Source organism: Camellia sinensis, chromosome 8, assembly GCF_055761805.1.
Source record: "Camellia sinensis isolate YWXY chromosome 8, ASM5576180v1, whole genome shotgun sequence".
Taxonomy (NCBI): domain Eukaryota; kingdom Viridiplantae; phylum Streptophyta; class Magnoliopsida; order Ericales; family Theaceae; genus Camellia; species Camellia sinensis.
Window position 1 is genome coordinate 32,611,589 of NC_138968.1, and position 23,574 is coordinate 32,635,162.

At 39.1% G+C, this 23,574-nt stretch overlaps 2 protein-coding genes and 1 pseudogene across 3 annotated transcripts; 1 reads left to right on the forward strand and 2 right to left on the reverse strand.

Moving 5' to 3' along the window:
* Positions 1 to 1,212: 1,212 nt before the first annotated feature.
* On the reverse strand, positions 1,213 to 7,156 carry LOC114281727 (cytochrome P450 704C1). The gene is made up of 6 exons (XM_082882416.1): positions 5,593 to 7,156; positions 4,606 to 4,820; positions 3,498 to 3,788; positions 3,073 to 3,393; positions 2,563 to 2,766; positions 1,213 to 1,646 (listed from the first exon to the last, which is right to left on the reverse strand). Exons 1-6 carry the CDS (start codon positions 5,900 to 5,902, stop codon positions 1,455 to 1,457), a joined length of 1,533 nt encoding a protein of 510 aa, XP_082738542.1. The 5' UTR covers positions 5,903 to 7,156; the 3' UTR covers positions 1,213 to 1,454.
* Positions 7,157 to 7,289: 133 nt separating this feature from the next.
* On the reverse strand, positions 7,290 to 23,066 carry LOC114281728 (cytochrome P450 704C1). Its single transcript, XM_082882417.1, has 8 exons — positions 22,896 to 23,066; positions 22,557 to 22,675; positions 21,240 to 21,617; positions 20,942 to 21,157; positions 16,061 to 16,093; positions 8,619 to 8,921; positions 7,641 to 7,841; positions 7,290 to 7,553 (listed from the first exon to the last, which is right to left on the reverse strand). Exons 2-8 carry the CDS (start codon positions 22,587 to 22,589, stop codon positions 7,371 to 7,373), a joined length of 1,347 nt encoding a protein of 448 aa, XP_082738543.1. The 5' UTR covers positions 22,590 to 22,675; positions 22,896 to 23,066; the 3' UTR covers positions 7,290 to 7,370.
* LOC145796876 (cysteine protease RD19A pseudogene) lies at positions 18,939 to 19,900 on the forward strand (annotated as a pseudogene). Its single transcript, XR_014337527.1, has one exon. The product of XR_014337527.1 is annotated as a cysteine protease RD19A pseudogene (transcript).
* Positions 23,067 to 23,574: the final 508 nt, after the last annotated feature.

Consider the following 23,574-nt stretch of genomic DNA (forward strand, 5'->3'; position numbering starts at 1 on the left):
ACATGTGTGTGAATTATCCATAAAACGAAATATAAAATTTTTTGGATCCATTGGATAATCATTATCACATATTTTCAAATAATAAACGACAATATGATTTTAAAAGTATACTGTTCATTTCTTTAAGGACAAATGTAATAAAATAATATGACTATAATTATTAGATCAATTTAATACTTTTATAAATAATCTACACGTATAACTTAAAAAATTATTAAAATGAATCATCAAAACTATTAACATGGCGTTGGCGAATAGCTCAACTTCACTGTCCAATGCTTGTCTCCTAAGGGAGAGCAATGGGCTCCTTATTGGTTTGGGAATCATCGTAACAGCGTGTTGAGTCGATATTCTGAAACTACTATTATTTTATTTTTGTGCTACTCTTTACTTCCAAAAATAAATGGTCAATTTTGAAAATAATGCATGCCGTTTATTTTTCACAAGAAAATGTCATTAGAATGTATATTTACTGATGTCCAATTAATTTGATTTTTTGTATAAATAATCTATTCGACAAACTTTACAAGATGTGGTTTGAATTATTAAGATGAGTTCGGAGTGGACCCACAGTAAGCAAATTACCTAGTGCTGTCCAGATATGTGGACTGTACAAAAACTATTCTCTTATACATATACAATATGCAACATAAAATAAGACTTGAAAAATGATATACATATACAGATTTTTACTTTGATTTTCTTATTGTTGAACACAAAGACATGAATCTCATGTATATTTATTAATATATACACCAATATTTTAATATCTAGTGACAAGAAAATCTGATGAGGAATTTATTTATATATAGCATTACTCGTAGGACTTTTTGTTTGAGGGGATATAACTTTGGGATTGGATTAATAATTAACAACATACATAATTCCATGTGCAACTAAAAAAATTGGAGTACAGACTAACCGTCCACCCAAACATACTATCCCCCATATAGGAGTCTATTGAATCCTGAACTAAGGAGAGTTCTAAACTGATTGGCTAAATTACAAAACTAATAATCTTTCTTCATAATTCTAGGTCAATTCAAACATGATACACAATTTAAAGAAATTGATAACCCCAATACTAAGGACATGTTTGATTGGACAGATTATAGCATAGGATTGGAGTTATTACGCTATGGGACTCACATTCCATACTTTTATTGCAACTTTTGTTATTCTGATTAGATTTTAATATTCTATCCAACAAGATTGGCACAACTAATAATGCAAAACATAAATATAATTGGAATTATATATTTACATAACTATTGCCACAAAAAAAAAATGTGAAATAGAGGAAATTATTTATTCTGCTAATCTAGCTGAATAACCAATCCTACACTAATCACATGAATTATTAATCTCCTCACTATTAATCTTACTAATCAAACAAGCCCAAACAGTTCTAAAATACTAGTCATATACAATTTAGTACACCAAACAAACATGGCCTATGTGTGCCTTAATCTGTGGGAGGCTTGAAGGTGGAGTCCCCCATCAATGTGCAGAGTAAGCATGATCCTGTAATTGACAGCTTTGTGTTCATCACTGAGCTTGAATTCATAGCTTCCAATCAGTACTGCTAAGAAAATCTTCATCTGCCTATAAGCAAACTCTCTTCCCAGACAAATTCTTGGTCCAGCCTGCAAATATACCAAAACAAAAACAACAATGGTTTGAGTTAAGCATTCTGACTCAACATTTCAGACTCTGTATTAAAAACAAAAATGTTTGATACTCAGTATCTGTTTGAAAGGCTAGTTACACTAAACTATGACAGAAAAATGTTAAATTATTGAGAAATTACATGTTTAGAAAATGAGTGTCACCGAAGTTAGGATGTTGAGATGGATAAGTTGTGTTATTAAAAATAAAAAATAGAATACGAAACAAATTTATTTTGAAGCAGTATGTGAGTATCACTCATTGCAGATTAAATTAAATAAATTTATATGATATGGTGTCATTAGATGAACAAGTAGGCTGACAAGGACGGGTAATTGATCCCTTTTTTATAATCAGTAAGAGTTTTAGAAAAGGAAAATTATGTCACATAATGGTAACTAGTAAAACTCGACCAGGGTATCAAACCCTGCAATGGGACACCTCATGCACTAGTTATTGTCCCTTAAGTCATAACTTGATCCAAAGTGAAACTGCCAAAAAGACCAGAACACCAAATAGAATATGGGTCAAAGTTTGAAACTGTGTTTGATTCAAGAATTTGAGGGATTTTTGCTAAGAAAGAAAAAGAGAACGGAAAAGTCAATGAAATAGAAGCTAAATTTTTTCACTTTTTAGTTCTTTTTTCCTTTCCCTTCTCAAATATCACGTTAAATCATTGATTAGAACAGTCTTAACCAAAAAATATGATTGCCAAAGTGAGTTTACACCAAGCAAACTTAAGAAGATAAATCCATGTAGCCAAACCCCATGTAATATTGAAAGCTTATTGATTTGAGTATTTGTGTCTGTTTAAATATGCTTTGCTTGTCTCTCATGTTTGAAATTTGCTCAAATTGAACAACATATATATATTATCAAGATTTTCCTTCTCACCAGAAAGGCTGTGAACTTGAAAGGGCTTTCTTGCTGGAAAACGCCATTTTCATTGAGCCATCTCTCAGGGCGGAAATCCTCTGCATCATCACCCCATATCCATTTCAACCTCCCCATCGCATAAGGTTGGAATGACACCAAATCCCCTTTCCTCACATAGAATCCATCTGGCAATGTATCATCCGAAAAACAAAGCCTCCCCTCCTGTGTCAGACCCCCAAAAGAACCCACTTAAAAAAAACGACCATAAATATGAATAACACATCATTTTAATGACTTACAAGAATGTATGTATGCAAGTTTGTATCTGAAATATTATTTATTTGTTTTGGGCAACTCAGTTTGTGACTTAAGCTCTGTTGCACAGAAGCAAACTTAGTTTTCGTGTGTCTCGACCACTTTATAGGCTATTCTGAACTTTCTATGTTAATTTTGTTATCTTTGGTTAATTATTATTATTATTGTATTTATTCTATCAGAAATTCCTACTGTATTTGCAACATAACTTACCACTGGAATTGCAGGATAAAGTCTTAAAGTCTCGGTCAGAACAGCATGAAGATACTGCATCTTGTCGAGTGCCTCTTCATTGACACTGGCTACAAGTTCACCAAAGCTCGATTCCTCTCCAAGTTTCGTCGCTTCCCACACTTCCCTAGCAATTTTTGACTGTACGACTGGGTACTTGCACATCATGTAGAGGAACCACGAAAGAGTGCTAGCGGTTGTATCCTTTCCAGCTATTATGAAGCTCAAAATTATGTCTTTCAAGTATTTTGGATCGCTCTCATTCAATTCCAAAAATCTCGACAAGATGTCTCCATTCTTCATCTGCCATTCGTGTGTGTATCCACAATGTATGTTAATTATAATTGCACTCTATTCAGTCCCAAAAAAAAAAAAAAAAAAAATTAAAATCAATTAATAGAACTCACTGTAGAATTGTCCGGTGGCCTGCTGACTTGCTCTGTCTTGGTTTTAATTAGTTTATATACGAACCTGTCAATTAATTTGACATTGTCAGACAATTTTGCTTCTGATCCTATGTTCAAAAACCGTTTGATCTTCCAGGAAATGTCGAAATATCGATACAGAGTTGTTACACTCGCTTCGTCAAAAGCAATGGCGAATCGAGTTCCTTCTTCATTTGTTCCAAGCACGCTGTCTAGGTCCACTCCTAGAATGACCTTAAATACCGAGTCCAACGATGATTTCATGAACAAGTCCTGTGAAAATTGAATTCTAGGTATTAGTCTTTTGTTATGTAAAATGGGATGGCCTACCTAGCCATGCTTGAATTGTTGGGGTTAGGCCTATCAACGGATTGAATTCAGACCTTATCTGCTGTAATCCAAATCCGACCCGATTATAAAAAATCCACATACAAATCCAAACCAATCATGAATATCCGATAAGAGATCATCCAAACCCAATTTATATTTTTAAGATGGACATCAGACTGGACTCGATTTATTTTAATATCTTTTTATTCGAATTTAACTTTCTCAAGGGTTGCAAGCCGAGTCAAGCTGAATAGTAGATTATTCAAGCTTAGCTTGAAAATTTAATGAGTTTCAAAACGTGTTAAAGTTTGACTTGTTTACATAATGAGTCAATTTCAAATGAGTTTTACCAAGCTAAATACGAATTGAGCTCAAGTAGCTTGATTTTTTGTAGTGCACATATGCTTATTAAACTGAGTAGAAAACTGTTCAATCTTAGCTTGAAAAACTTAACGAGCTTTGAAAGTGTTCAAAATTAAATTCCTTACATAATAAGTCGATCTTGAATAAGATTTTAACGAGTCGAACACAAGTCGAGCTTAAGTAGTTTGGTTCATGTTGCAACCCTACTCATAATTTTTATTTTTGTAGTTGCTAATTATTTTTTAAATATAATAGTTCTATTTATACATATAAAAATTTAAGTATCAAAATCAAATCGGATCATATTAGATTTCATCAGATAATTGGATCGGATATTCATTAACATATTGGATTCGGATTAAATCCGATCCCTCAGGAGGCCTAGTTGGAGTCTTACTTGAACCTCGATCCGTTGATTAGAGGTTGCAGCTTCAGACACTATTTGAGCAAGTTTTGATGCATTACTTCTAAAGACATCAGTGCTGAACTCTCTGAGCATCTTGGTGGAGAAGACATTGCTTGATAGCTTCCTTTGAAGCCGCCACTTGTCTCCATCAACGGTGAAGATTCCATCGCCTAGAAGATCTGTCAAGACACTGTGGTGGTACCATCCCTGCAAGTATAACCATTTTTTACAAGAACTCAGAAGAAGAGTTGAAAGTTTCTTGAGGGTCAATTAAGTCATTTAATTTGCTCATACTTTCTTGGGGATAATATAAAACTCCAAGGTTCAATGCCATACATGTTTTGTTTGATTGTGTTTTTCGTTTTCCAAAAACAGATTTTGGATTTTTTTTTTTATTTTCCGAACTTTTGAATTTGTTTTCACACAATTTGAAAATGACATTGTTTTGCTTCCATTAACACAAAAAACAAAATCAACAAATCGAAAACAGAACCAAAACACTGTTTTCTGTTTTCTTTTTCATTTTTCGAGAGAGAAATAAATTGTTTGAAAATCTATTTCCTAAAACTGTCTTTGGGAAGTTTTATGAAAACCATCTCTATTTTTAGGAAACACCAAAAAGTTCTTATGGTCTAATACAAAATGAACACAATGGCTTTTAAATTTGTCAATGTTTTTGTTTCCAAAGACCACCAAAAAAACATGAAAATGAAAAGAAAAAAAGAACAAAAACAAAAACAATTCCAAACAGGGCTTTGGTTTGTTGTTATAGCACTCAGAACTTGAATAGGTACAGTAAAATCAAGAACCCAAAAAGCTTTTGCCCCATCAAATTGTCAATAAACATAAGATATGAGAACAGGGAATCTTTTAGTCTTCTTTTTCTTTCTTACAATTTCTTGGCAACCAAACAGAGAATCACACAATCATGAATTAGAAAAACATACAAAATTGCACTGAATTAATAAGGCAATATTTCCTTGCCATAGTTTGCAAAGTTGGTCTTGAGGATATACTCAACATTTGCAGGGTCACAAGTGTGAATCTGACTCCTGAAAAGGTCAAGCAACCTGTATGTCCTGTGTTTGGTTGCAAGGTCAGCCAAGTAATCATGGAGCCTGTGGAAGTTCACTAGCTGATTAAACACCGTGCCGGCAATGGGAGGATTTCTCTTTCTCTTCTCCGGCAATTTTCCTGCAACAAACTTGGTCGAACATATTACCAGAATTATAGCTGCAGTGGCAACTATGAGTGAGATGGGATTGGGTAAAAAATCCATTGGAGTCATTTGTTGGTTTGTATTGTTATGATGTGATTATGCTTATTATTTGTTGAAACCCATATGACCCGATTAATGGGCAAATGATGATGTTTTCTCGCCTTTTCTGTGGGGTCCGGGTTTGGTCATTCTGACCCGACTATTGTATTTGAGTCTATTTTGACCCAATTTACTTTGGTTATTTCCTAGTTTTAGGGCTATGATAATCTTGTGAGCTTTTGTAACATAGTTGTGTGTGCATGAGAGAGAGAGAGAGAGCGCACGGCAGCTCATTGGAATTTTTACATTTATAGTGACACTCTTTTGTCATTCTTTGTCCATGAACATTGGACATATAACTAAATCACACAAATTCTTATGTGCTTTGTGTGTTTATTATTTTAATTGATGTGAGATATAGATGATATATTGGGAAATCTTATGTTTTGAATGTGGATCTCTAAACTTTAATCCTTCTGTGTGAAAAGCAACCATAGTGCTAATAGATAAGGATTTGAAAAGTCAAAGTCCTATTGATTAGTTGTGTCCTAGCCAATAGCATGCCCACATGAAAAATGTTAGTTGTTGTATGACAAAGCCTACCTTAATGGAGAAGAAGAAAATGATGCAAGGAGAGAGAGAGAGAGAGAGAGAGATTTCCCATCCAGAGTGATTCTACAAATTTTATCTGAGGAAGGGTAGGACAACTTATTTTCAAGGAACTTCTAGTTACACATACTCTTTTCTTTACTTCATATCATTTTTTATGCTTGAATATTAATCATGACTTTTTGTTCAATAGTCAATTTTTTTTTTTTTTAAAAAAAAAACAGTGTAGACTAAGAATGATTGTGACGTACAAATAGAAACTCCTTCAATTCTAACCCACACCGCAAAATGATTAAAATACTCCATCAAGACAAATTATCCCATAATAAGTAATTTTAAGATAACTATCTTTCGTGAACCAAATATGACCTAAAAAAAATCAAATTTTCTATTAAGAAACTAAATTTATCACTTAAAAGGAGTTTATGCTGATAATTTCAACAAATGACTTCCCATTTATGTATCCATAAGAACAAGGTCCCCGAATAGGATATTTTTGCTTCACATGTGGTCGGTGGATAGAAAGGGGCCTATAGATGATGTTGGCCACACATGTTTGGTGCAGTTTATTGGAATTGATTATAATTTTTTTTTTATTTTGAAAATCTATGTCAAAGTATTTGATACAATATCTGCTTATAGTTTACGAAACATAAATAAGTTAAATAAAGTGAAAGAAAAAAAATAATTATCTAGAAACTGGAGTATGGGTACTCCAACTCTTCTTATTTCTGATCATCAACTTTTAATTTGAGAAAATGTGCACCCAACAAGCCCATTATATGGCAATAATTTCCTGTATGTAAAGTAAGTACAAACGGTCTCCAACAGTATTAATATTATTTATTTTTTCAAACTAAAATTTACAAACATTTGCAAATTTCTCAATTCACAGACAAGAAAATGCATACAGATGAAGCCCTTTATCCATGTGAAGGGTGAACATGGTTCGATATGTAGCTTCCTTGCTTTCATCCACAAGTTTGAATTTGAAGAAGAAGAGCAGAGAAGAGGCCAGAATTTTCATTTGCCTATAAGCAAACTCCTTTCCCAGGCATATCCGAGGCCCAGCCTGACATAACAAAGAAAAGCACAAAGAATCAATAAACTGTTCATCATGTTGTCAAATAAGTGAGGAATGGTAAGAATAGTGGCTGACCTGAAAGGCCGTGAATTTAAAAGAACTTTCAGCTCGGAAAATGCCATTATCAAGCCATCTTTCGGGTCTAAAATCTGCGGCATCCTCTCCCCAGATGTATGTCATCCTTCCCATGGCATACGCCTTGTAGTTTACACCATCTCCTTTCTTTACTTTGAAGCCATCGGGTAGAATATCATCTTCTTCCGAATTCTTTCCGTCCTGCATTTACAGTAACAAGACTAAGAAAATTTCTAGTTTCCAAATTAACTCTCTCCTACCAAAAACTTTCGCATAAAATGAACACTGAGCTTCCTTTCTGTGAAAATCAGGAATTGCAAAACCATGCCCACCACTTATTAATCTTGAATCCATGAAAAGGGGTGGATATTGTAATAGTGGGATCTTATCAAAGAGAATTCCAATGTGATAAGAGGTCTACTAGGTGTCACACAGAAAAAGAAAAAGGGGAAAAAAAAAAAAAACACTTCTGCATAATCACCACCATAATAAGCAAAGAAATATCAGGAAAGAGAAACACAAGTACTATTCAATTTGTCACATTAAAGACCATATCCACAAGTGAAACTGAAAATAGGAGTTAAAAATAGAATGTCATGTTAGAGACTACATATTATGAGTCAATATGGTTGGATTAGCTAGAGTTGGGCTTCTAATGTTAAAAAGAGCACAAATTTTCATATATTTCTTGCAGCTATATGATTATATTCTATAACATACTATGCTGACCAATCTCTGCTGAGGAGGGGAGCGGAGGAGGAAAGAAACTATTCCTGGAATTACAATGCACTGCTATTTTTCCAGCTGATTGTAGCACAGAAGAATTTCACAAAATAGGATACAGATGTGAGACAAAGAGTCTAGCATCCGTGTCCCATTTTGTGAAATTCCGCTGTGCAATCAAACTTTTCGCATATTTTTCTATGACCCCTTTGCCCAATCATGTTGTAACTAGAGAGAATATCATTGCAGAATTACCACAGGAACTGCAGGATAGAGTCTGAGAGTCTCGGTCAGAGCTGCATGAAGATACCACATTTTTTCCAGGGCTGCTTCAGTTAATTTATTGGCAAATTCATCAGTAGAGATGTTATCCTCAGCCTCAGTTGCTTCTCTCGCTTCCTGTGCAATCTTCTCCTGAACAAAAGGATGTCTACACAGCATGTAAAAAAACCAAGTGAGTGTGTTGGCAGATGTGTCCTTGCCGGCAATAATGAAATTGAGAGAAATATCTCTCAAGTATCTATCAGTCATTTTCTCTGGATCCTTAGCACTCTCCATCACATGGTATCAGAGCAAGGTTAAGACCTTAGTATTTTTCGCTTCACCGGCGGGCGGCAACCTCGCCTTGGCCGCCCGCCGGACCTCAACCTATTCGGCCCGTCAAGATCAACTTCCCATCAAGCTTCAACAAAGAAAGGACCAGATCTTCTTGTTGCAGTATTGCTCTTTGATTTGCCCGGACTACAGTTTCTGCAGACGGCCACACACCGACCTCACTTCTTCGCCTATTCCGCCGGTCTTTTCTTCTTGCCTCCGTCCTGGGCGGCCCTTGACAGTGTTGCCTCCGTGTTTCCCACTCCACTGGGCACGATCACTCCACACTGCTCCTCCACTGCAGCATATGGCGAACCTCCAAATCGGAACATCACGGTGGCCTTCCGCTTCAGCTCCTTGTTTTCTGTCTTTAGCACACTTATCTCTGCTCGCGCATCCTTATACATGCGTTGGAGCAGAGCCAGCTAGGAGTTTACCTGTTGCACCTCATTTGTCCTGCTCTGCAGCCGGTGCGACAAGTTTGTGACCGCAGTCATGGTTTCCACACATGACTTCAGAGTATACTGATTGGCCTCAATATCAGTTTGCACCGCCATTTTTTGCTCCACCGACCGCATCGGAAAGTTCAACGGAGCAAAACCAGAGGTGTTTGGTTGAGGTTCACTGGCCACCGCACCAGTTATTTCTCTTGTGGACTCGTTCAGTTCTGGAAAGAGCGTGAGCAGACCACGGGAAGAGGAGGCCATGTTCTGGGTAGCTGGACGGGAAGAAGAGGCCATGTTGCTAAGTGTTTCAGAGACGGGTTGGTTACAGAGTATTACAGAATTTCTCTCTCAGCAAAGGAAGAGTTTTTTCAGAGGATTTTCAGAAGTTTTTTGTCTGCCTCAGCCTCAGCATCAACCTGTTAGCATATTATATTAAGTGATAGCATTTTATATTCGCCGAAAGGCACACTAGGGTCTGTCTGTAATCACTGTAATCAGCACTCAGGGATAGCACTCAGGGATCATCTTGTAAATTGCATTTCTTGTAAACCCTAATCTTCTTTTATAAATAGGGGGTGATATTCTATCATTCCCCAAGCTGGTTACCCAAGCTTCATGGTATCAGAGCAGAGCTCTAGGGTTAGGGTTCAAAACCGTACCTAGTTGGATCATCTGCTTCGTCGATCTTCAGCCACCGTCTTCATCAGCCGCTTCGTCTTCATCAGCCGATTGGATCATCTGCTTCGTCTTCGTTGATCTCCTGCTTCGCCGATCTCCTCAGGTCCTCAGCTCGTCTTCGTCTCCTCAGCTCTGTCGTCTCCGTCACTCGTCGCCCTCTTCGTCTCCGTCAGCTCTGTCGTCTCCGTCACTCGTCGTCCCTCGTCGTCCCTCGTCGTCCTCACTGTGGTATACTCTCCGACTCTAGTCTATCTATAAATATATATATATATATATAAATAGCCTGATATATATATATATATAAATAGCCTGATATATATATATTTATATATAAATATATGTATATATCCTGATATCTACATAAATTAATCAAAAAAAAAAAAAAACAAAAAAACAAAAAAACAAAAAAACAAAAAAACAAAAAAACAAAAATAAAAAAAAATAAAAAAAAAAAATGGTTTCTTAATTTTGTTATATCTTTATAGTGGTCATTGTGCCTGTTATATCACTACCACCTTCCAGGTTTGTGATTACCCCTAGTTGTGTTGCGGGTTCGGTAGTATTGTATCCATGACAGACTCCACCAGTGTGTCTCCTTCTTCTCAAACACCAAAGAGTGAGAGTCCCATTCTACCTACTGCCATGATTGAGAATCCCAACCCTAGTCTGAAAATCACCACCTCTCTATTTAATGGTCAGAACTACCTAGCATGGTCCCAAAGTTTGACTATGTTTTTGAAGAGCAGAGGGAAGATGGGATATGTTGATGGCAGGATACAGGCCCCTAGTACCACTGACTCAAGTTATGAACAATGGGAGATTACCAACTCTTTAATTATGAGTTGGCTTATCCATTCGATGGTTCCAGAACTTGGTGAGGGCTACTTGTCTATGGAGACTGCCCAGGATGTTTGGGAGGCTGTGGCTGTTACCTATTCCCGCAAAGGGAATTTTTCACAGGCATTTGAGTTGCGCCGCTCTATTGAGAGCACACTTCAGGGGGAGCAAACTGTTCTTCAGTACTTCACTTTCCTCACCAACGGCTGGAAACGCCTTGATCACCTGGAAGACTATAAGCCCGTTTGCCCTACTGATTCTATCGGGTACAAGAAGTTCATCGCACGGGAACGGGTCTTTAAATTTTTGGCCGGCCTAAATGTGGAGTATGATCCAGTTAGGGGTCGGGTTCTGAGTATGGATACTCTTCCTTCACTTCAGGAGGCATTTTCCTATGTACAAAATGAGGAGAGTCGCCGGTCTGCTATGATGTCCCCTGTCTCTACTGACCGTTCCGCATTACTGTCTACTCCTCGAGATGGCCTCAGCCTGCCTCATCCGTCTGCTGCTAAGGAGTCTGTATTTTGTGATTATTGCAAGAAGCCGCGGCATACTCGTGAGACGTGTTGGAAGCTTCATGGGACTCCCTCCGGGGGTCGCAGTGATAGGTCTGGTTCTCGAGGAGGTCGGTCAGGTCCATCTAGGGGACGTGGTTCCTATTCCCGGGCTCATCAGTCTAGTGCCGTTGATACCCTTGATACTACTTCTACTTCTGTTACCCAAGCTTCTGATACTGAGCTGGAGGATGCTTTGCGCCAATTGTTGGACCGCCGATCTTCTACTGCTCTCAGTACCGCTTCCTCGTCCTTTGCCCGCTCAGGTAACTTAGCATCTTCTCCTTGTGCTTTTCTGTGTCATACATCTTTGCCTTGGATTATTGATTCTGGTGCCTCAGATCATATGTCTGGCTCCGCTGATCTTTTCTCTGTCTATAAGCCCTCTTCAGGTCAGGACAAAGTTAGGATTGCCGATGGAACTGTTTCTTCCATTTCTGGCAAAGGTTTAGTCCAAGTCACTCCTACCATACATCTATCTTCTGTTCTCCATGTCCCCAAGTTTTCTGTTAATCTATTATCCTTAAGTCGTCTTACCCAGGATTTGAATTGTCGTGTGACGTTTTTTCCTGATCATTGTCTTTTTCAGGACCTTGTCACGGGGAGGACGATTGGCAGTGGTAGTGCAGCAAATGGTCTCTACTTCCTAGATCAACCGGACAAACTTGCTTATTCTTCCACCACGTCTTCTACTAACCCCGCTGATGTATGGCTGTGGCATCGGCGTCTTGGGCATCCCTCCTTTCATTTACTTAAGCATTTATTTCCTTCTAGTTTCGCAAATCATCATGTGTCTGACTTTCTTTGTGAGTCTTGTCAACTTGGAAAACAACATAGAGCTTCTTTTGCTCCCAGTTTGAATAAAAGTTTTGTTCCTTTTTCATTAATACATTCTGATGTTTGGGGTCCCTCTCGTGTTCTGTCTGTGAAAGGTCATCGCTGGTTTGTTACATTTATTGATGATTTTTCTCGTGCTACTTGGGTGTATCTCATGAAAGATAAAAGTGAGGTTTTCTCTGTGTTTCGCACTTTTCATAAGATGATTTGTACTCAGTTTGGGGCCACTATCAAAATCTTTCGTTCTGATAATGGCGGGGAATACATCGATTCTGGGTTAGGACAATATTTCTCTACTCATGGCATTATCCATCAGACCTCTTGCACAAATACCCCTCAACAGAATGGGGTGGCCGAACGCAAAAATCGGCATCTTCTTGACATGGCTCGGTGCATGTGTTTTTTTATGCATGTGCCTCGACCCTATTGGGGCGACGCTGTTCTCACCGCTGCCCATCTTATTAATCGTCTCCCTACCCAGGTCTTGGCCAAACAGGCTCCGCTTCACGTCCTCCTCGGTTCTCAGTCCTTGTTTTCTATTCCTCCTAAAATATTTGGTTGTGTCTGTTTTGTCCACAATCACTCTCCCTCTCGTGGTAAGTTGGACCCTCGCTCCCTCAAGTGTGTTTTCCTTGGTTACTCTCCTACTCAAAAGGGGTATAAATGTTCCCACCCTTCGTCTCGTAAGTGGTTTGTGTCCATGGATGTCACTTTCTTTGAATCCCAGTCCTATTTCTTGTTCTCTCCGGTGTCACCGTCCTCATTTCCGGGGGAGCCTTGGTGTGAAGTGAGTCCTGTGCCTCCTATGGTGGAACCAGTTGTTCTTGCACCACCCTCTACTACTGTGCTTCCTATGGTGGAACCAGTTGTTCTTGAACCCCCCTCTTCTACTAGGACTATAGAACCCACTGTCACCAAAAATACGGATGGGCATGTTTATGTCCGGGACATAGACAGAAAACAAGTTAACTGGATACACGGGACCGTTTCTGCTACCCCACTGCCATCGCCTGCTTCTGATGAGAGTCGAGGTAATTTTGAATCTCTCGAGTCCATTGATCTTGATGTTCCTATTGCCAAGAGGAAGGGTGTGAGATCTTGTACTCAACATCCTATCTCACAGTTTGTATCATACTCTCATTTGTCATCCTCATATAAAGCGTTTGTGTCCAATATTTCCTCTGTTAGCATTCCTAACCATTTTCAGGATGCTCTTGCTACCTCTGAATGGAAACTAGCCATGATTGAGGAAATGAAAGCACTTAGGAAGAATGGCACTTGGGAATTGACTGAGTTACCTCCGGGCAAACGACCTGTGGGATGTAAATGGGTATATACTGTGAAACACAAAGCAGATGGGTCTATTGAGCGTTACAAGGCAAGACTTGTGGCAAAAGGGTTTACTCAGACATATGGCATTGATTATCAGGAGACCTTCGCACCCGTGGCTAAAATGAATTCAGTCAGAATACTTCTCTCTCTAGCAGCTAATCTAGATTGGCTGCTTTATCAGTTTGATGTCAAGAATGCTTTTCTCCATGGTGACCTCGAAGAAGAAGTATATATGGACATTCCTCCGGGTTTTGAGGATCATCAAACAGAAGGCAAAGTATGCAAACTTCGGAAGTCATTATATGGTCTCAAACAGTCTCCAAGGGCTTGGTTTGAGAGATTCACTCAGGCTATGATTAAATATGGCTTCAAACAAAGTCAGGCAGATCACACATTGTTTGTGAAACATTCCTCACACGGTAAGACTACAGCACTTATTGTTTATGTAGATGACATAGTTCTTACAGGCAATGATAGTGGGGAAATACCTCTGTTGAAGAAATATTTAGCTAAAGAGTTTGAAATCAAAGACTTGGGCAGCTTGAAGTATTTTCTGGGCATTGAAGTTGCTCGCTCTAAGGATGGGATATTTATTTCACAGAGAAAATATGTGCTTGACCTGTTGAAGGAAACTGGGATGCTTGGTTGCAAGGCATGTGCCACCCCCCTGGAACCCAATCAGAAATTAGGGGATGATGAAGGAGGAGAAGTTGTGGATAAGGGGAGCTATCAACGATTAGTGGGAAAGCTCATTTACCTCTCTCACTCCCGTCCTGATATTGCTGTTGCTGTCAGTATAGTTAGTCAGTTTATGCATGCTCCTCATCAGATTCACCTTGAGGCTGTCATGAGAATCTTGAGGTATTTGAAGTCTGCTCCTGGTAAGGGTCTGTATTTTTCAAAGTATGATCATCTTCGTGTAGAAGCCTATACAGATGCTGACTGGGCTGGGTCAGTAACTGATAGGAGATCAACTTCAGGGTATTGCACATTTGTTGGCGGCAACCTAGTTACTTGGAGGAGTAAGAAACAGAATGTGGTTGCCAGGTCAAGCGCAGAAGCTGAGTTTAGAGCTATGGCACAAGGTGTGTGTGAACTTTTATGGATCAAATTATTGTTGCATGATCTAGGTATTGATCAGACGGACTCCATGCGGTTATACTGTGACAATAAGGCCGCCATCAACATCGCTCACAATCCAGTTCAACATGACAGGACAAAACATGTTGAGATTGATCGCCACTTCATTAAGGAGAAACTCACTAGTGGTATCATTTGTACTCCCTTTGTCCAGTCAGGTGAACAACTTGCTGACATTCTCACCAAGGGAATTGGGAATAAACCATTTCATGACATCGTAGGCAAGCTGGGCATGATAGATATCTTCGCACCAGCTTGAGGGGGAGTGTTAGCATATTATATTAAGTGATAGCATTTTATATTCGCCGAAAGGCACACTAGGGTCTGTCTGTAATCACTGTAATCAGCACTCAGGGATAGCACTCAGGGATCATCTTGTAAATTGCATTTCTTGTAAACCCTAATCTTCTTTTATAAATAGGGGGTGATATTCTATCATTCCCCAAGCTGGTTACCCAAGCTTCACAACCTTGGTTAAATAGCTGAGGCAGCCACGCGTATCGCGCGCCACTTGACGCCAGACGACAAACGGGCGCGCCAGCCAAGGCACTCACGTGCCTCGCCATCATATCTGGCACGCCTTTTTATGGATTGGGCACGCCTTTTGATGGCACGCCTTTTTTGAAAGATTGGGCACACCTTTTGAGAGTGCGCCTTTTTATGGGTCCGACAAGACTCTGTAAACTGTCCCGACATTGATTCCGGTTAGCTCCTTTATGGGTCCGACAAGACTCTGTAAACTGTCCCGACATTGATTCCGGTTAGTTTCTACAAGGGTCCAGCAAGACTCTGTAAACTGTCACAACAACTGTCAGTACAGTGTCCTCTACAACGTTATGACACCCCCATACAGTGTCCTCTACAACATTATGACACCACCATCCAGTGTCTTCACCAATGGTCTGACACGACCATACAGTGTCACCTATCCTCTTTTATTTTTATGTATTTTCTTGTTTTGTAACTCTCTCCAAACTCAAGTTGGCTAGTTCCTATCCCCCTTGAGTTTGCGGGGGGCTGTTAAAACCTATCACCTACTTCACCCACTTAAACCTACTCCACTAAACCTAACCCACTACACCACTACCACCTCACCTACTCCACTAAACCTAACCCACTACACCACTACCACCTCCACTTCACCTACTCCTTACCTACTACACACTCACCCTCTTCTATATATAGGAATCATGAATCATTGTAATTAAAATCAACATACATCAATCATAATACATACAATTTATTCTCTCTGTATTTCTCTCTCTATCAATTTATCTTACAGAAACCTTGATAATATATCTTCTTTCCCTCTCTACTTGCAGAAGAAGAAAAAAGTATCAATTAGTCCACATGCAGAGTTGAATGAATAAAATAAAATATAGTAAATTACATTTTGCACTCCGGCAGTTTAAATCGAATCTCACATTGGTTTCTCATTTTTTAATTGTAACAATCAACCTCTTGCACTTTTGACCAAGTTGCAATGTGGCGCTTTCATTAGTTCAGTGTTAAATTTGCTAACGAAAATTATTACGCAAGCCTCTCATGAGGCTTTTTTAAGACAAAAATGTAATTTTCTTCTTTTTTCTTCTCTTTCTGTCGCTTTATTTTATCTTTACTACATTTTCTAAACCCAACACCACCGGCAACCCCTTCCCTGCCACTCTTCCATCATTTTTTAAGAGAATAATTATAGTGGAGAAATAGAGAAAAAGAAGAAGAAAGAGGAAACAAAATTACCTTTTTGCCTTAAAAATTGCATAATGTGAGGATCACATGACAATTTATGTTAAAAACAATAGACTAATGTAAGAGCTACATTGCAAATTGACTGACAGTTCAAGTTGTTGAGTGGTACAATTGAAAAATGAGAGACTAAAGTGAGATTCAGTGTTAAGTGCAAGAGTGCAAAGTGTAATTTACCCAATAAAATACTGTAAAATATTGATGTATATTATTGAGAGCTCTTTCTTGATTTCTATTACAATGATTCATGATTCCTATATATAGAAGAGGGTGAGTGTGTAGTAGGTAAGGAGTAGGTGAAGTGGAGGTGGTAGTGGTGTAGTGGGTTAGGTTTAGTGGAGTAGGTGAGGTGTTAGTGGTATAGTGGGTTAGGTTTAGTGGAGTAGGTTTAAGTGGGTGAAGTAGGTGGAGAGTAGATGAATTTTAACAGCCCCCTGCAAACTCAAGGGGGATAGGAACTAACCAATTTGAGTTTGGAGAGAGTAACAAAACAAGAAAATACATAAAAATAAAAGAGGATAAGAGACACTGTATGGTCGTGTCAGACCATTGGTAAAGACACTGGATGGTAGTGTCATAACGTTGTAGAGGACACTGTATGGGGGTGTCATAACCATGTAGAGGACACTGTATGGTGGTGTCAGACCGATGTAGAAGACAGTTTATGGGGTCATGTCGGACCGTTGTAGCAGACACTGTGTGGTCGTGTCATACCGATGTAGAAGACAGTTTATGGGGTCATGTCGGACCGATGTAGAAGACAGTTTACGGGGTCATGTCGGACCGTTGTAACAGACACTGTTGTGACAGTTGTTGTGACAGTTTACGGAGTCTTGCTGGACCCTTGTAGAAACTAACCGGAATCAATGTCGGGACAGTTTACAGAGTCTTATCGGACCCTTGAAGGAGCTAACCGGAATCAATGTCGGGACAGTTTACAGAGTCTTGTCGGACCCTTAAAAAGTCGCACCCTCAAAAGGCGTGCCCAATCTTTCAAAAGGCGTGCCATCAAAAGACGTGCCCAATCCATAAAAAGGCGTGCCATCAAAATACGTGCCCAATCCATAAAAAGGCGTGCTATCAAAAGTTGCGCCCTCAAAAGGCGCGCCCACTTCATCAAAAGTCGTGCCCGACAGAAAGCGTCGAGCCATCAAAAGGTGAGCCGGAGACGCGGCGAGGCACGTGAGCGACAGAGCGGCGTGTCGGCCGCGTCGTCAGTGTCAATATAAACCAATGCAGAGGCGGAGGAAACCAAACCAGACTGAAACCTCTGAACTTGTCATTCTGAAACAATCTGTAAATACTCTGTATCCAACCCTTCTCGGAAACACTCAGCAACCCAAAAAACATGGCCTCTTCTTCCCGTTCAGCTACCCAGAACATGGCCTCATCTTCCCGTGGTCTGCTCACTCTCTTTCCCGACCTCAACGAGTCAACAGGAGAGATAACAGGTGCGGTGGCCCGTGAACCTCAACCAAACACCTCTGGTTTTGCTCCGTTGAACTTTCCGATGCGGTCGGTGGAGCAAAAAATGGCAGTGCAAACTGATATTGAGGCCAATCAGTATACTCTGAAGTCATGTGTGGAAACCATGACTGCGGTCACAAACCTGTCGCACCGGCTGCAGAGTAGGACAAATGAGGTGCAGCAGTTAAACGCCCAACTGGCTCTGCTCCAACGCATGTATAAGGATGCGCGAGCAGAGATAAGTGTGCTAAAGGCGGAGAACAAGGAGCTGAAGCGGAAGGCCACCGTGATGTTCCGTTTTGGAGGTCCGCCATATGCTGCAGTGGAGGAGCAGGGAGTAGTGATCATGCCCAGTGGAGTGGGAAACACGGAGGCAAACACCGGCAAGGGCCGCCCAGGACGGAGGCAAGAAGAAGAGACCGGCAGCAGAGTAGAGAAGAAAAAATGCCACTGTTTTGGTTGGTTGTTGTGGTGTGTTTTGTTTTTTGTTTTTTTTTTTTTTTTTGTGTAAAATTGTGCTCGGGGTGATCCCTGAGATGAATAAAATATGGGTTGTTGTGCAAATTTGAAATGTTTGAGGTTTTTTTTTTTTGTTTTTTTTTTTTTTTATGGTGGGAAGAATAATAAGAATAAAAAAAAAATAATAATAAGAAAAAGGTATTAATGGGAAAGCATGCGCTGGTGGGTGGAATAAAAAAAATGGGTGGAATAAGGAATCATAAAGTGCATGTGGGGCGGTGGGTTGGAAATTATTTTTAAAAAAAAAAAGAGAGAGAGAAAGTGGGGGACAAAAGTGGATGTAAATAGTAAAAGAAAAAGAAAGGAAAGAAGCAAAAGGCAGCAATGGAGTATCTGGAGAAGAGAGAATGCGAGTATGATTTCAAGACTTCTGTAGACTTTTACAAGGGAGAGAGAGAGAGAGAGATGGGTTGAGAGAGAGAGATTCGGACGGCGCCACCATGGAGGAGCATGATCACAGGTTCTCGATCTTCAAGTCTAACCTACGCCGGGCTCGCCGCCACCAGCAACTCGACCCCACGGCGGTCCACGGCGGTCCACGGCGTCACTCAGTTCTCCGATCTGTCTCCGGCGGAGTTTCGCCAGCAACACCTCGGCTTGAGGAGGCACCTCAAGCTTCCATCCGACGCTAACAAGGCTCCGATCCTTCCGACAAATGATCTCCCGACAGATTTCGATTGGAGAGATCACGGAGCCGTCGCGCCCGTAAAGAATCAGGGTTCTTGTGGATCATGCTGGTCGTTTAGTGCCACTGGGGCCTTGGAGGGTGCGAATTTCCTTGCAACAAGGAAGCTTGTGAGCTTTAGCGAGCAACAACTTGTGGATTGTGACCATGAGTGTGATCCAGAGGAAGCTGATTCTTGCGACTCTGGTTGCAATGGCGGGCTGATGAATAGTGCCTTTGAGTACACACTCAAAGCTGGTGGACTTATGCGAGAAGAGGACTATCCTTACACCGGTACTGATCGTGGAACCTGCAAATTTGACAAGACCAAGATTGCTGCTTCAGTAGCTAACTTTAGTGTCATGGATACAAAGATCTGAACACACAAAGGATCTTGTTGGAAGATACAGCGGAGTGAAGGTATGTGTAGAGGTCCGGCGGGCGGCCAAGGCGAGACTGCCGCCCGCCGGTGAAGTAGAATGACTAGGTTGTTAACCTTGCTCTGATACCATGTAAAATATTGATGTATATTATTGATTGATTTTTATTGATTTCTATTACAATGATTCATGATTCCTATATATAGAAGAGGGTGAGTGTGTAGTAGGTAAGGAGTAGGTGAAGTGGAGGTGGTAGTGGTGTAGTGGGTTAGGTTTAGTGGAGTAGGTGAGGTGGTAGTGGTGTAGTGGGTTAGGTTTAGTGGAGTAGGTTTAAGTGGGTGAAGTAGGTGGAGAGTAGATGAATTTTAACAAATACAATTACTCTCAAAAGTAAAATTTACTCATGTCAAGCTTTCCATTTTTCATTTGCTCCCTCTTTTGCTGGATCAATTCATATACAAAATTGTCTATGACTTTGATGTTTTGCTTAAGATCTGCTTCCAAGCCAATATTAAGAAACCTTTTAATCTTCCATAATAGATCAACATATCGCCAATAGACAATAACATTCGAGTCATCAAAGGCTTTCATGAATCAGGTGCTGAATTCATCTGAACCAGATAGAGTATTAAGCTCAACTCCAAATCCCACTTTGAATATGGAGTCGTAGACTTCATCAGTAAATCCTGCAACAGAAGGGTCCCCTCTTTTGTTCAAAATGTTAGGGTGTGCTGTGTTTAGGCATATATTTAATGGTCATCATAGAGATTCTTGATAACTTAAATTAGATTTTCTTTAGAAAATAACAGCAGTTTAGAAACATTTGCCCCATTTGATTTTGATTTTGATTTTGTACTCTTTGTTACCATTTTCAAATTTTCAAAACAAAGATAATGAAAAGTTTCAAAAACATCCATCATTTTCATTTTTGTGCAAAAACAGTTTTCAAAAACATTTAGTGTTTCCTTGGAAGTGTGTTGTGTCCAGATATTGTTTTTTGAAAATAGTTTTCGAAACCAACATGCCAAACAAGTTCACTTTCTAAAAAATGAAAACAAAAAACAAAGACAACCAAATGGCCCAATCTATTTGTTTGGTTCTGTTTTTGTTCTCTTTTATGTATTCATTTTTCCTGAAATACAGAAAACTCATTCGGTGAACTAATTCCAAAAACTGTTTGCAGAAAAGTTTTACGAAAACAACCCACTTTTTTGGGAAAACCAAAAACTTGTTCCAATTTTTGAAAATTATTTTTGCACAAAAATAAAAATAATGAGTATTTCAAACTTGTCATTAGTTTTGTTTTAGAAAAGATGGAAAACAAAATTAGAGAAAACGAAAATACAATCGGACAGGCCCTTTAGCTTCTAGCCTGATTACAAACCTGCAAATCTATCATTTGCTTAGTAGTTGCTGCTATAGAAACGTCTGAAGCTAATTTAGCAGCATTAGTTCGAAACACGGTGGCACTGAAATCTCTCAAAACTTTTGTTGAGAATTCATAGCTGGCAAGCTTCCGCAGGTGGCGCCATTTTTCTCCATCCACCGCAAAAATCCCATCGCCAGACAGATCTCTCATCAAATTAGAATTAAACTTTCCCTGTAATGATATTAACCAAAATAACACTATAAAACAATCCAAATACTGAAGAAAGTTTGACAGCCTATAAAAACTCTGTTACCTTGCCATAATTGGAGAACTTGGTTTTAAGTATATATTCAACGTTAACCGGATCAGCAGTGTATACGTCACTTTTAAACGGTGTGATCAGGCGATAAGTACTGTACTTCCGAGCAAGGGATGTTTGGTAATTGAAAAGTCTGTTGAAGTGTATGAGTAGATTGAATATTGGCCCTGCAACTGGATGTCGATTATCATTTGAGATCAATTCTCTGATGTAGATGACTAGAAATACAGCTGCTAATCCAATCACAAAGAAAGTCAACACTCCAACCACAACTAAAATGAAAGATACTCCGACAAAGAATCCCGTGAGAAGGAAGAAACCAGTGCAAGCAAAGAAGAGAATGCCCATCATGTAGAATGTTTTTGGTAGAATCTGAAAACAAGAATTTCAATGAGTATCATTCAAAAAGAAATTTTCGTACTTGATGACAATTCAACCAGTAGACTTTGTATATAATTCAATACCTTGTGCAATGGCGTCACTAGTGTTTGATTTGACATAAAACTTGGTATCTTTTCTTTTGAGTTTTTTCTACTTCGGATTGTCAGTTTTATGTAGATGGTTGTTTTCAGCATGACATTCAGGTTGCTTCAACTAATGATTTGTTTATTATGTCTTTTTCAACATGATGTCATTCTTTTTTATTTCTTAGATGGGCAATTGGTATTATAAAATATTAGTAATGAGCTGACTTCTTCTCTCCCAATCCCTCCATTTCTGGAGAGATTCAAAAAAATGGGTTTTTAGAGAAATCCTTTTCTCTTCATTTCTTCCCATTTCTCTCCTCTTTAGTAGCCAAGAGAAATTCATTTTTCATCAAATCAATCCATCCAAAAGGACCGTAAAATCCATTTTGCTTGTGAATTTTTTAACAATCTAACTATGTTCACACAAAGGAAAGAGGTAATCTTTTTAATATTGATAGCCGTCGTTGACTCTGGGATGGTTTCACACAGGAGATGTTGATAATGCCAAAATGACCCAAACAGAAAATTATATCTTACACAATCATGAATATAATATATTTGACAGCCAGCTTATCTGTTGTCATGCAGATCTAACTGAAGCCATATCTGTCAAATGTTAGTGTTCATTGCAAGCAATAGAGGCTCTTCTCTATCTTTATTTATTTATTTATTTATTTTTATGACTAGTAGAGTTCATCCGTATTGCAGATTGAATCGACCAAGATGAAAAGGTTGTCAAATTGTTATATGAATTAAAACGAGCACGATGTAATTATATTAAATTAGTAAGATTGGTTATATTTTTTACCCAACAATAAAATACTAATCAGGAGTGACTATTTACCTCCATCATGTGAAAAGTCTGGAATTTTGTCATTCCATGCCCCTCACGATGTTCTTCAAGAATCAGGAACCCTCTGAATCTCTAAATAACACCAAATCTTCGATTCAAAGAAGAAATTTCTGAAATTTTTTATATCACTGATGAGCATAATTTCTCATATTGAAGAAAATATTTTGAACACAAACTCTATACTTAAAAAGTCAAACAATAAACAATAATATCCCAGCTCGACATTTCATCGAACATGTTCCGTGCACTATTCAAAAAACCCAAATTTAGAATAAAAACAAATCAACGAATTTCGATTCGAGTAAATATAGAGCGTTATGAAATCCATACTTGACAGCAAGCCCGCGAATGCTTCGACCTGAGCCACAGTGCAGGCTCATTTTGCGAACTGGGTTCATCTCTGTATGAGAGGGGTTCATCGTTGGAAAATTGAAGGTCTTCGAAGATCTTGAAGAACAACTTTGAATTTTTTAGAAGATTAGATTCTTCAATTATCTCAATTTAGGAACACGACAGTAAAGGAGATGATGGAGATTAGAGATTGGGTGAAGAACGAGACAAAGTAGTTAGAAAGAGAATAATGATAAAGTTTTCTTATGAATCTCCTACTTTTACTCTCCAGGTTGATAATGGAGGTGGGAAATTAGTTCTTTCCCAAGAGTCATCTCTCCAAAATTCATCCATTGTAAAGCTATGGGTGAGTGTGATATAGGCCCATAGGGAATATTCTCTCTAACCACCTTGTTTGAGGAGGTGACCTCTTCGAGGATAAGGAAAATCCTGATGAGGAGATCAACCTCTCGGCCAAACCTTCTTCTTAGTCACACCTAACAAATAATCCCCAATCATCCCAAAGGGTCAGGAGTAGTCCCAAAGGACGTCCTGCCGCATAAGGGTCAGGGGTAGTTCAAGAGAATGCCCTGCCGCAAATATTGCCGAGTCTCAGGGACCCCCTAGATCGTGCCACCTCGACCCGGGTATAGGCTAGTTTAATCGAAGAGTGAATTTA

Excerpts from the sequence above, each read along its gene's own strand:
- LOC114281727 (XM_082882416.1), bottom strand. The coding sequence starts at position 5,902 with ATGACTCCAATGGATTTTTTACCCAATCCCATCTCACTCATAGTTGCC. Across the intron at positions 3,789-4,605 it reads ATCAACGGATCGAGGTTCAA|GACTTGTTCATGAAATCATC; the intron begins GTAAGACTCCAA and ends CAATTTTCACAG. Across the intron at positions 1,647-2,562 it reads TCAAGTTCACAGCCTTTCTG|GCTGGACCAAGAATTTGTCT; the intron begins GTGAGAAGGAAA and ends GTATATTTGCAG.
- LOC114281728 (XM_082882417.1), bottom strand. The coding sequence starts at position 22,589 with ATGACAAAATTCCAGACTTTTCACATGATGGAG. Across the intron at positions 21,158-21,239 it reads AGTTCTCCAATTATGGCAAG|GGAAAGTTTAATTCTAATTT; the intron begins GTAACAGAGTTT and ends ATATCATTACAG. Across the intron at positions 7,842-8,618 it reads TCTATCCTGCAGTTCCTGTG|GACGGAAAGAATTCGGAAGA; the intron begins GTAATTCTGCAA and ends CTGTAAATGCAG.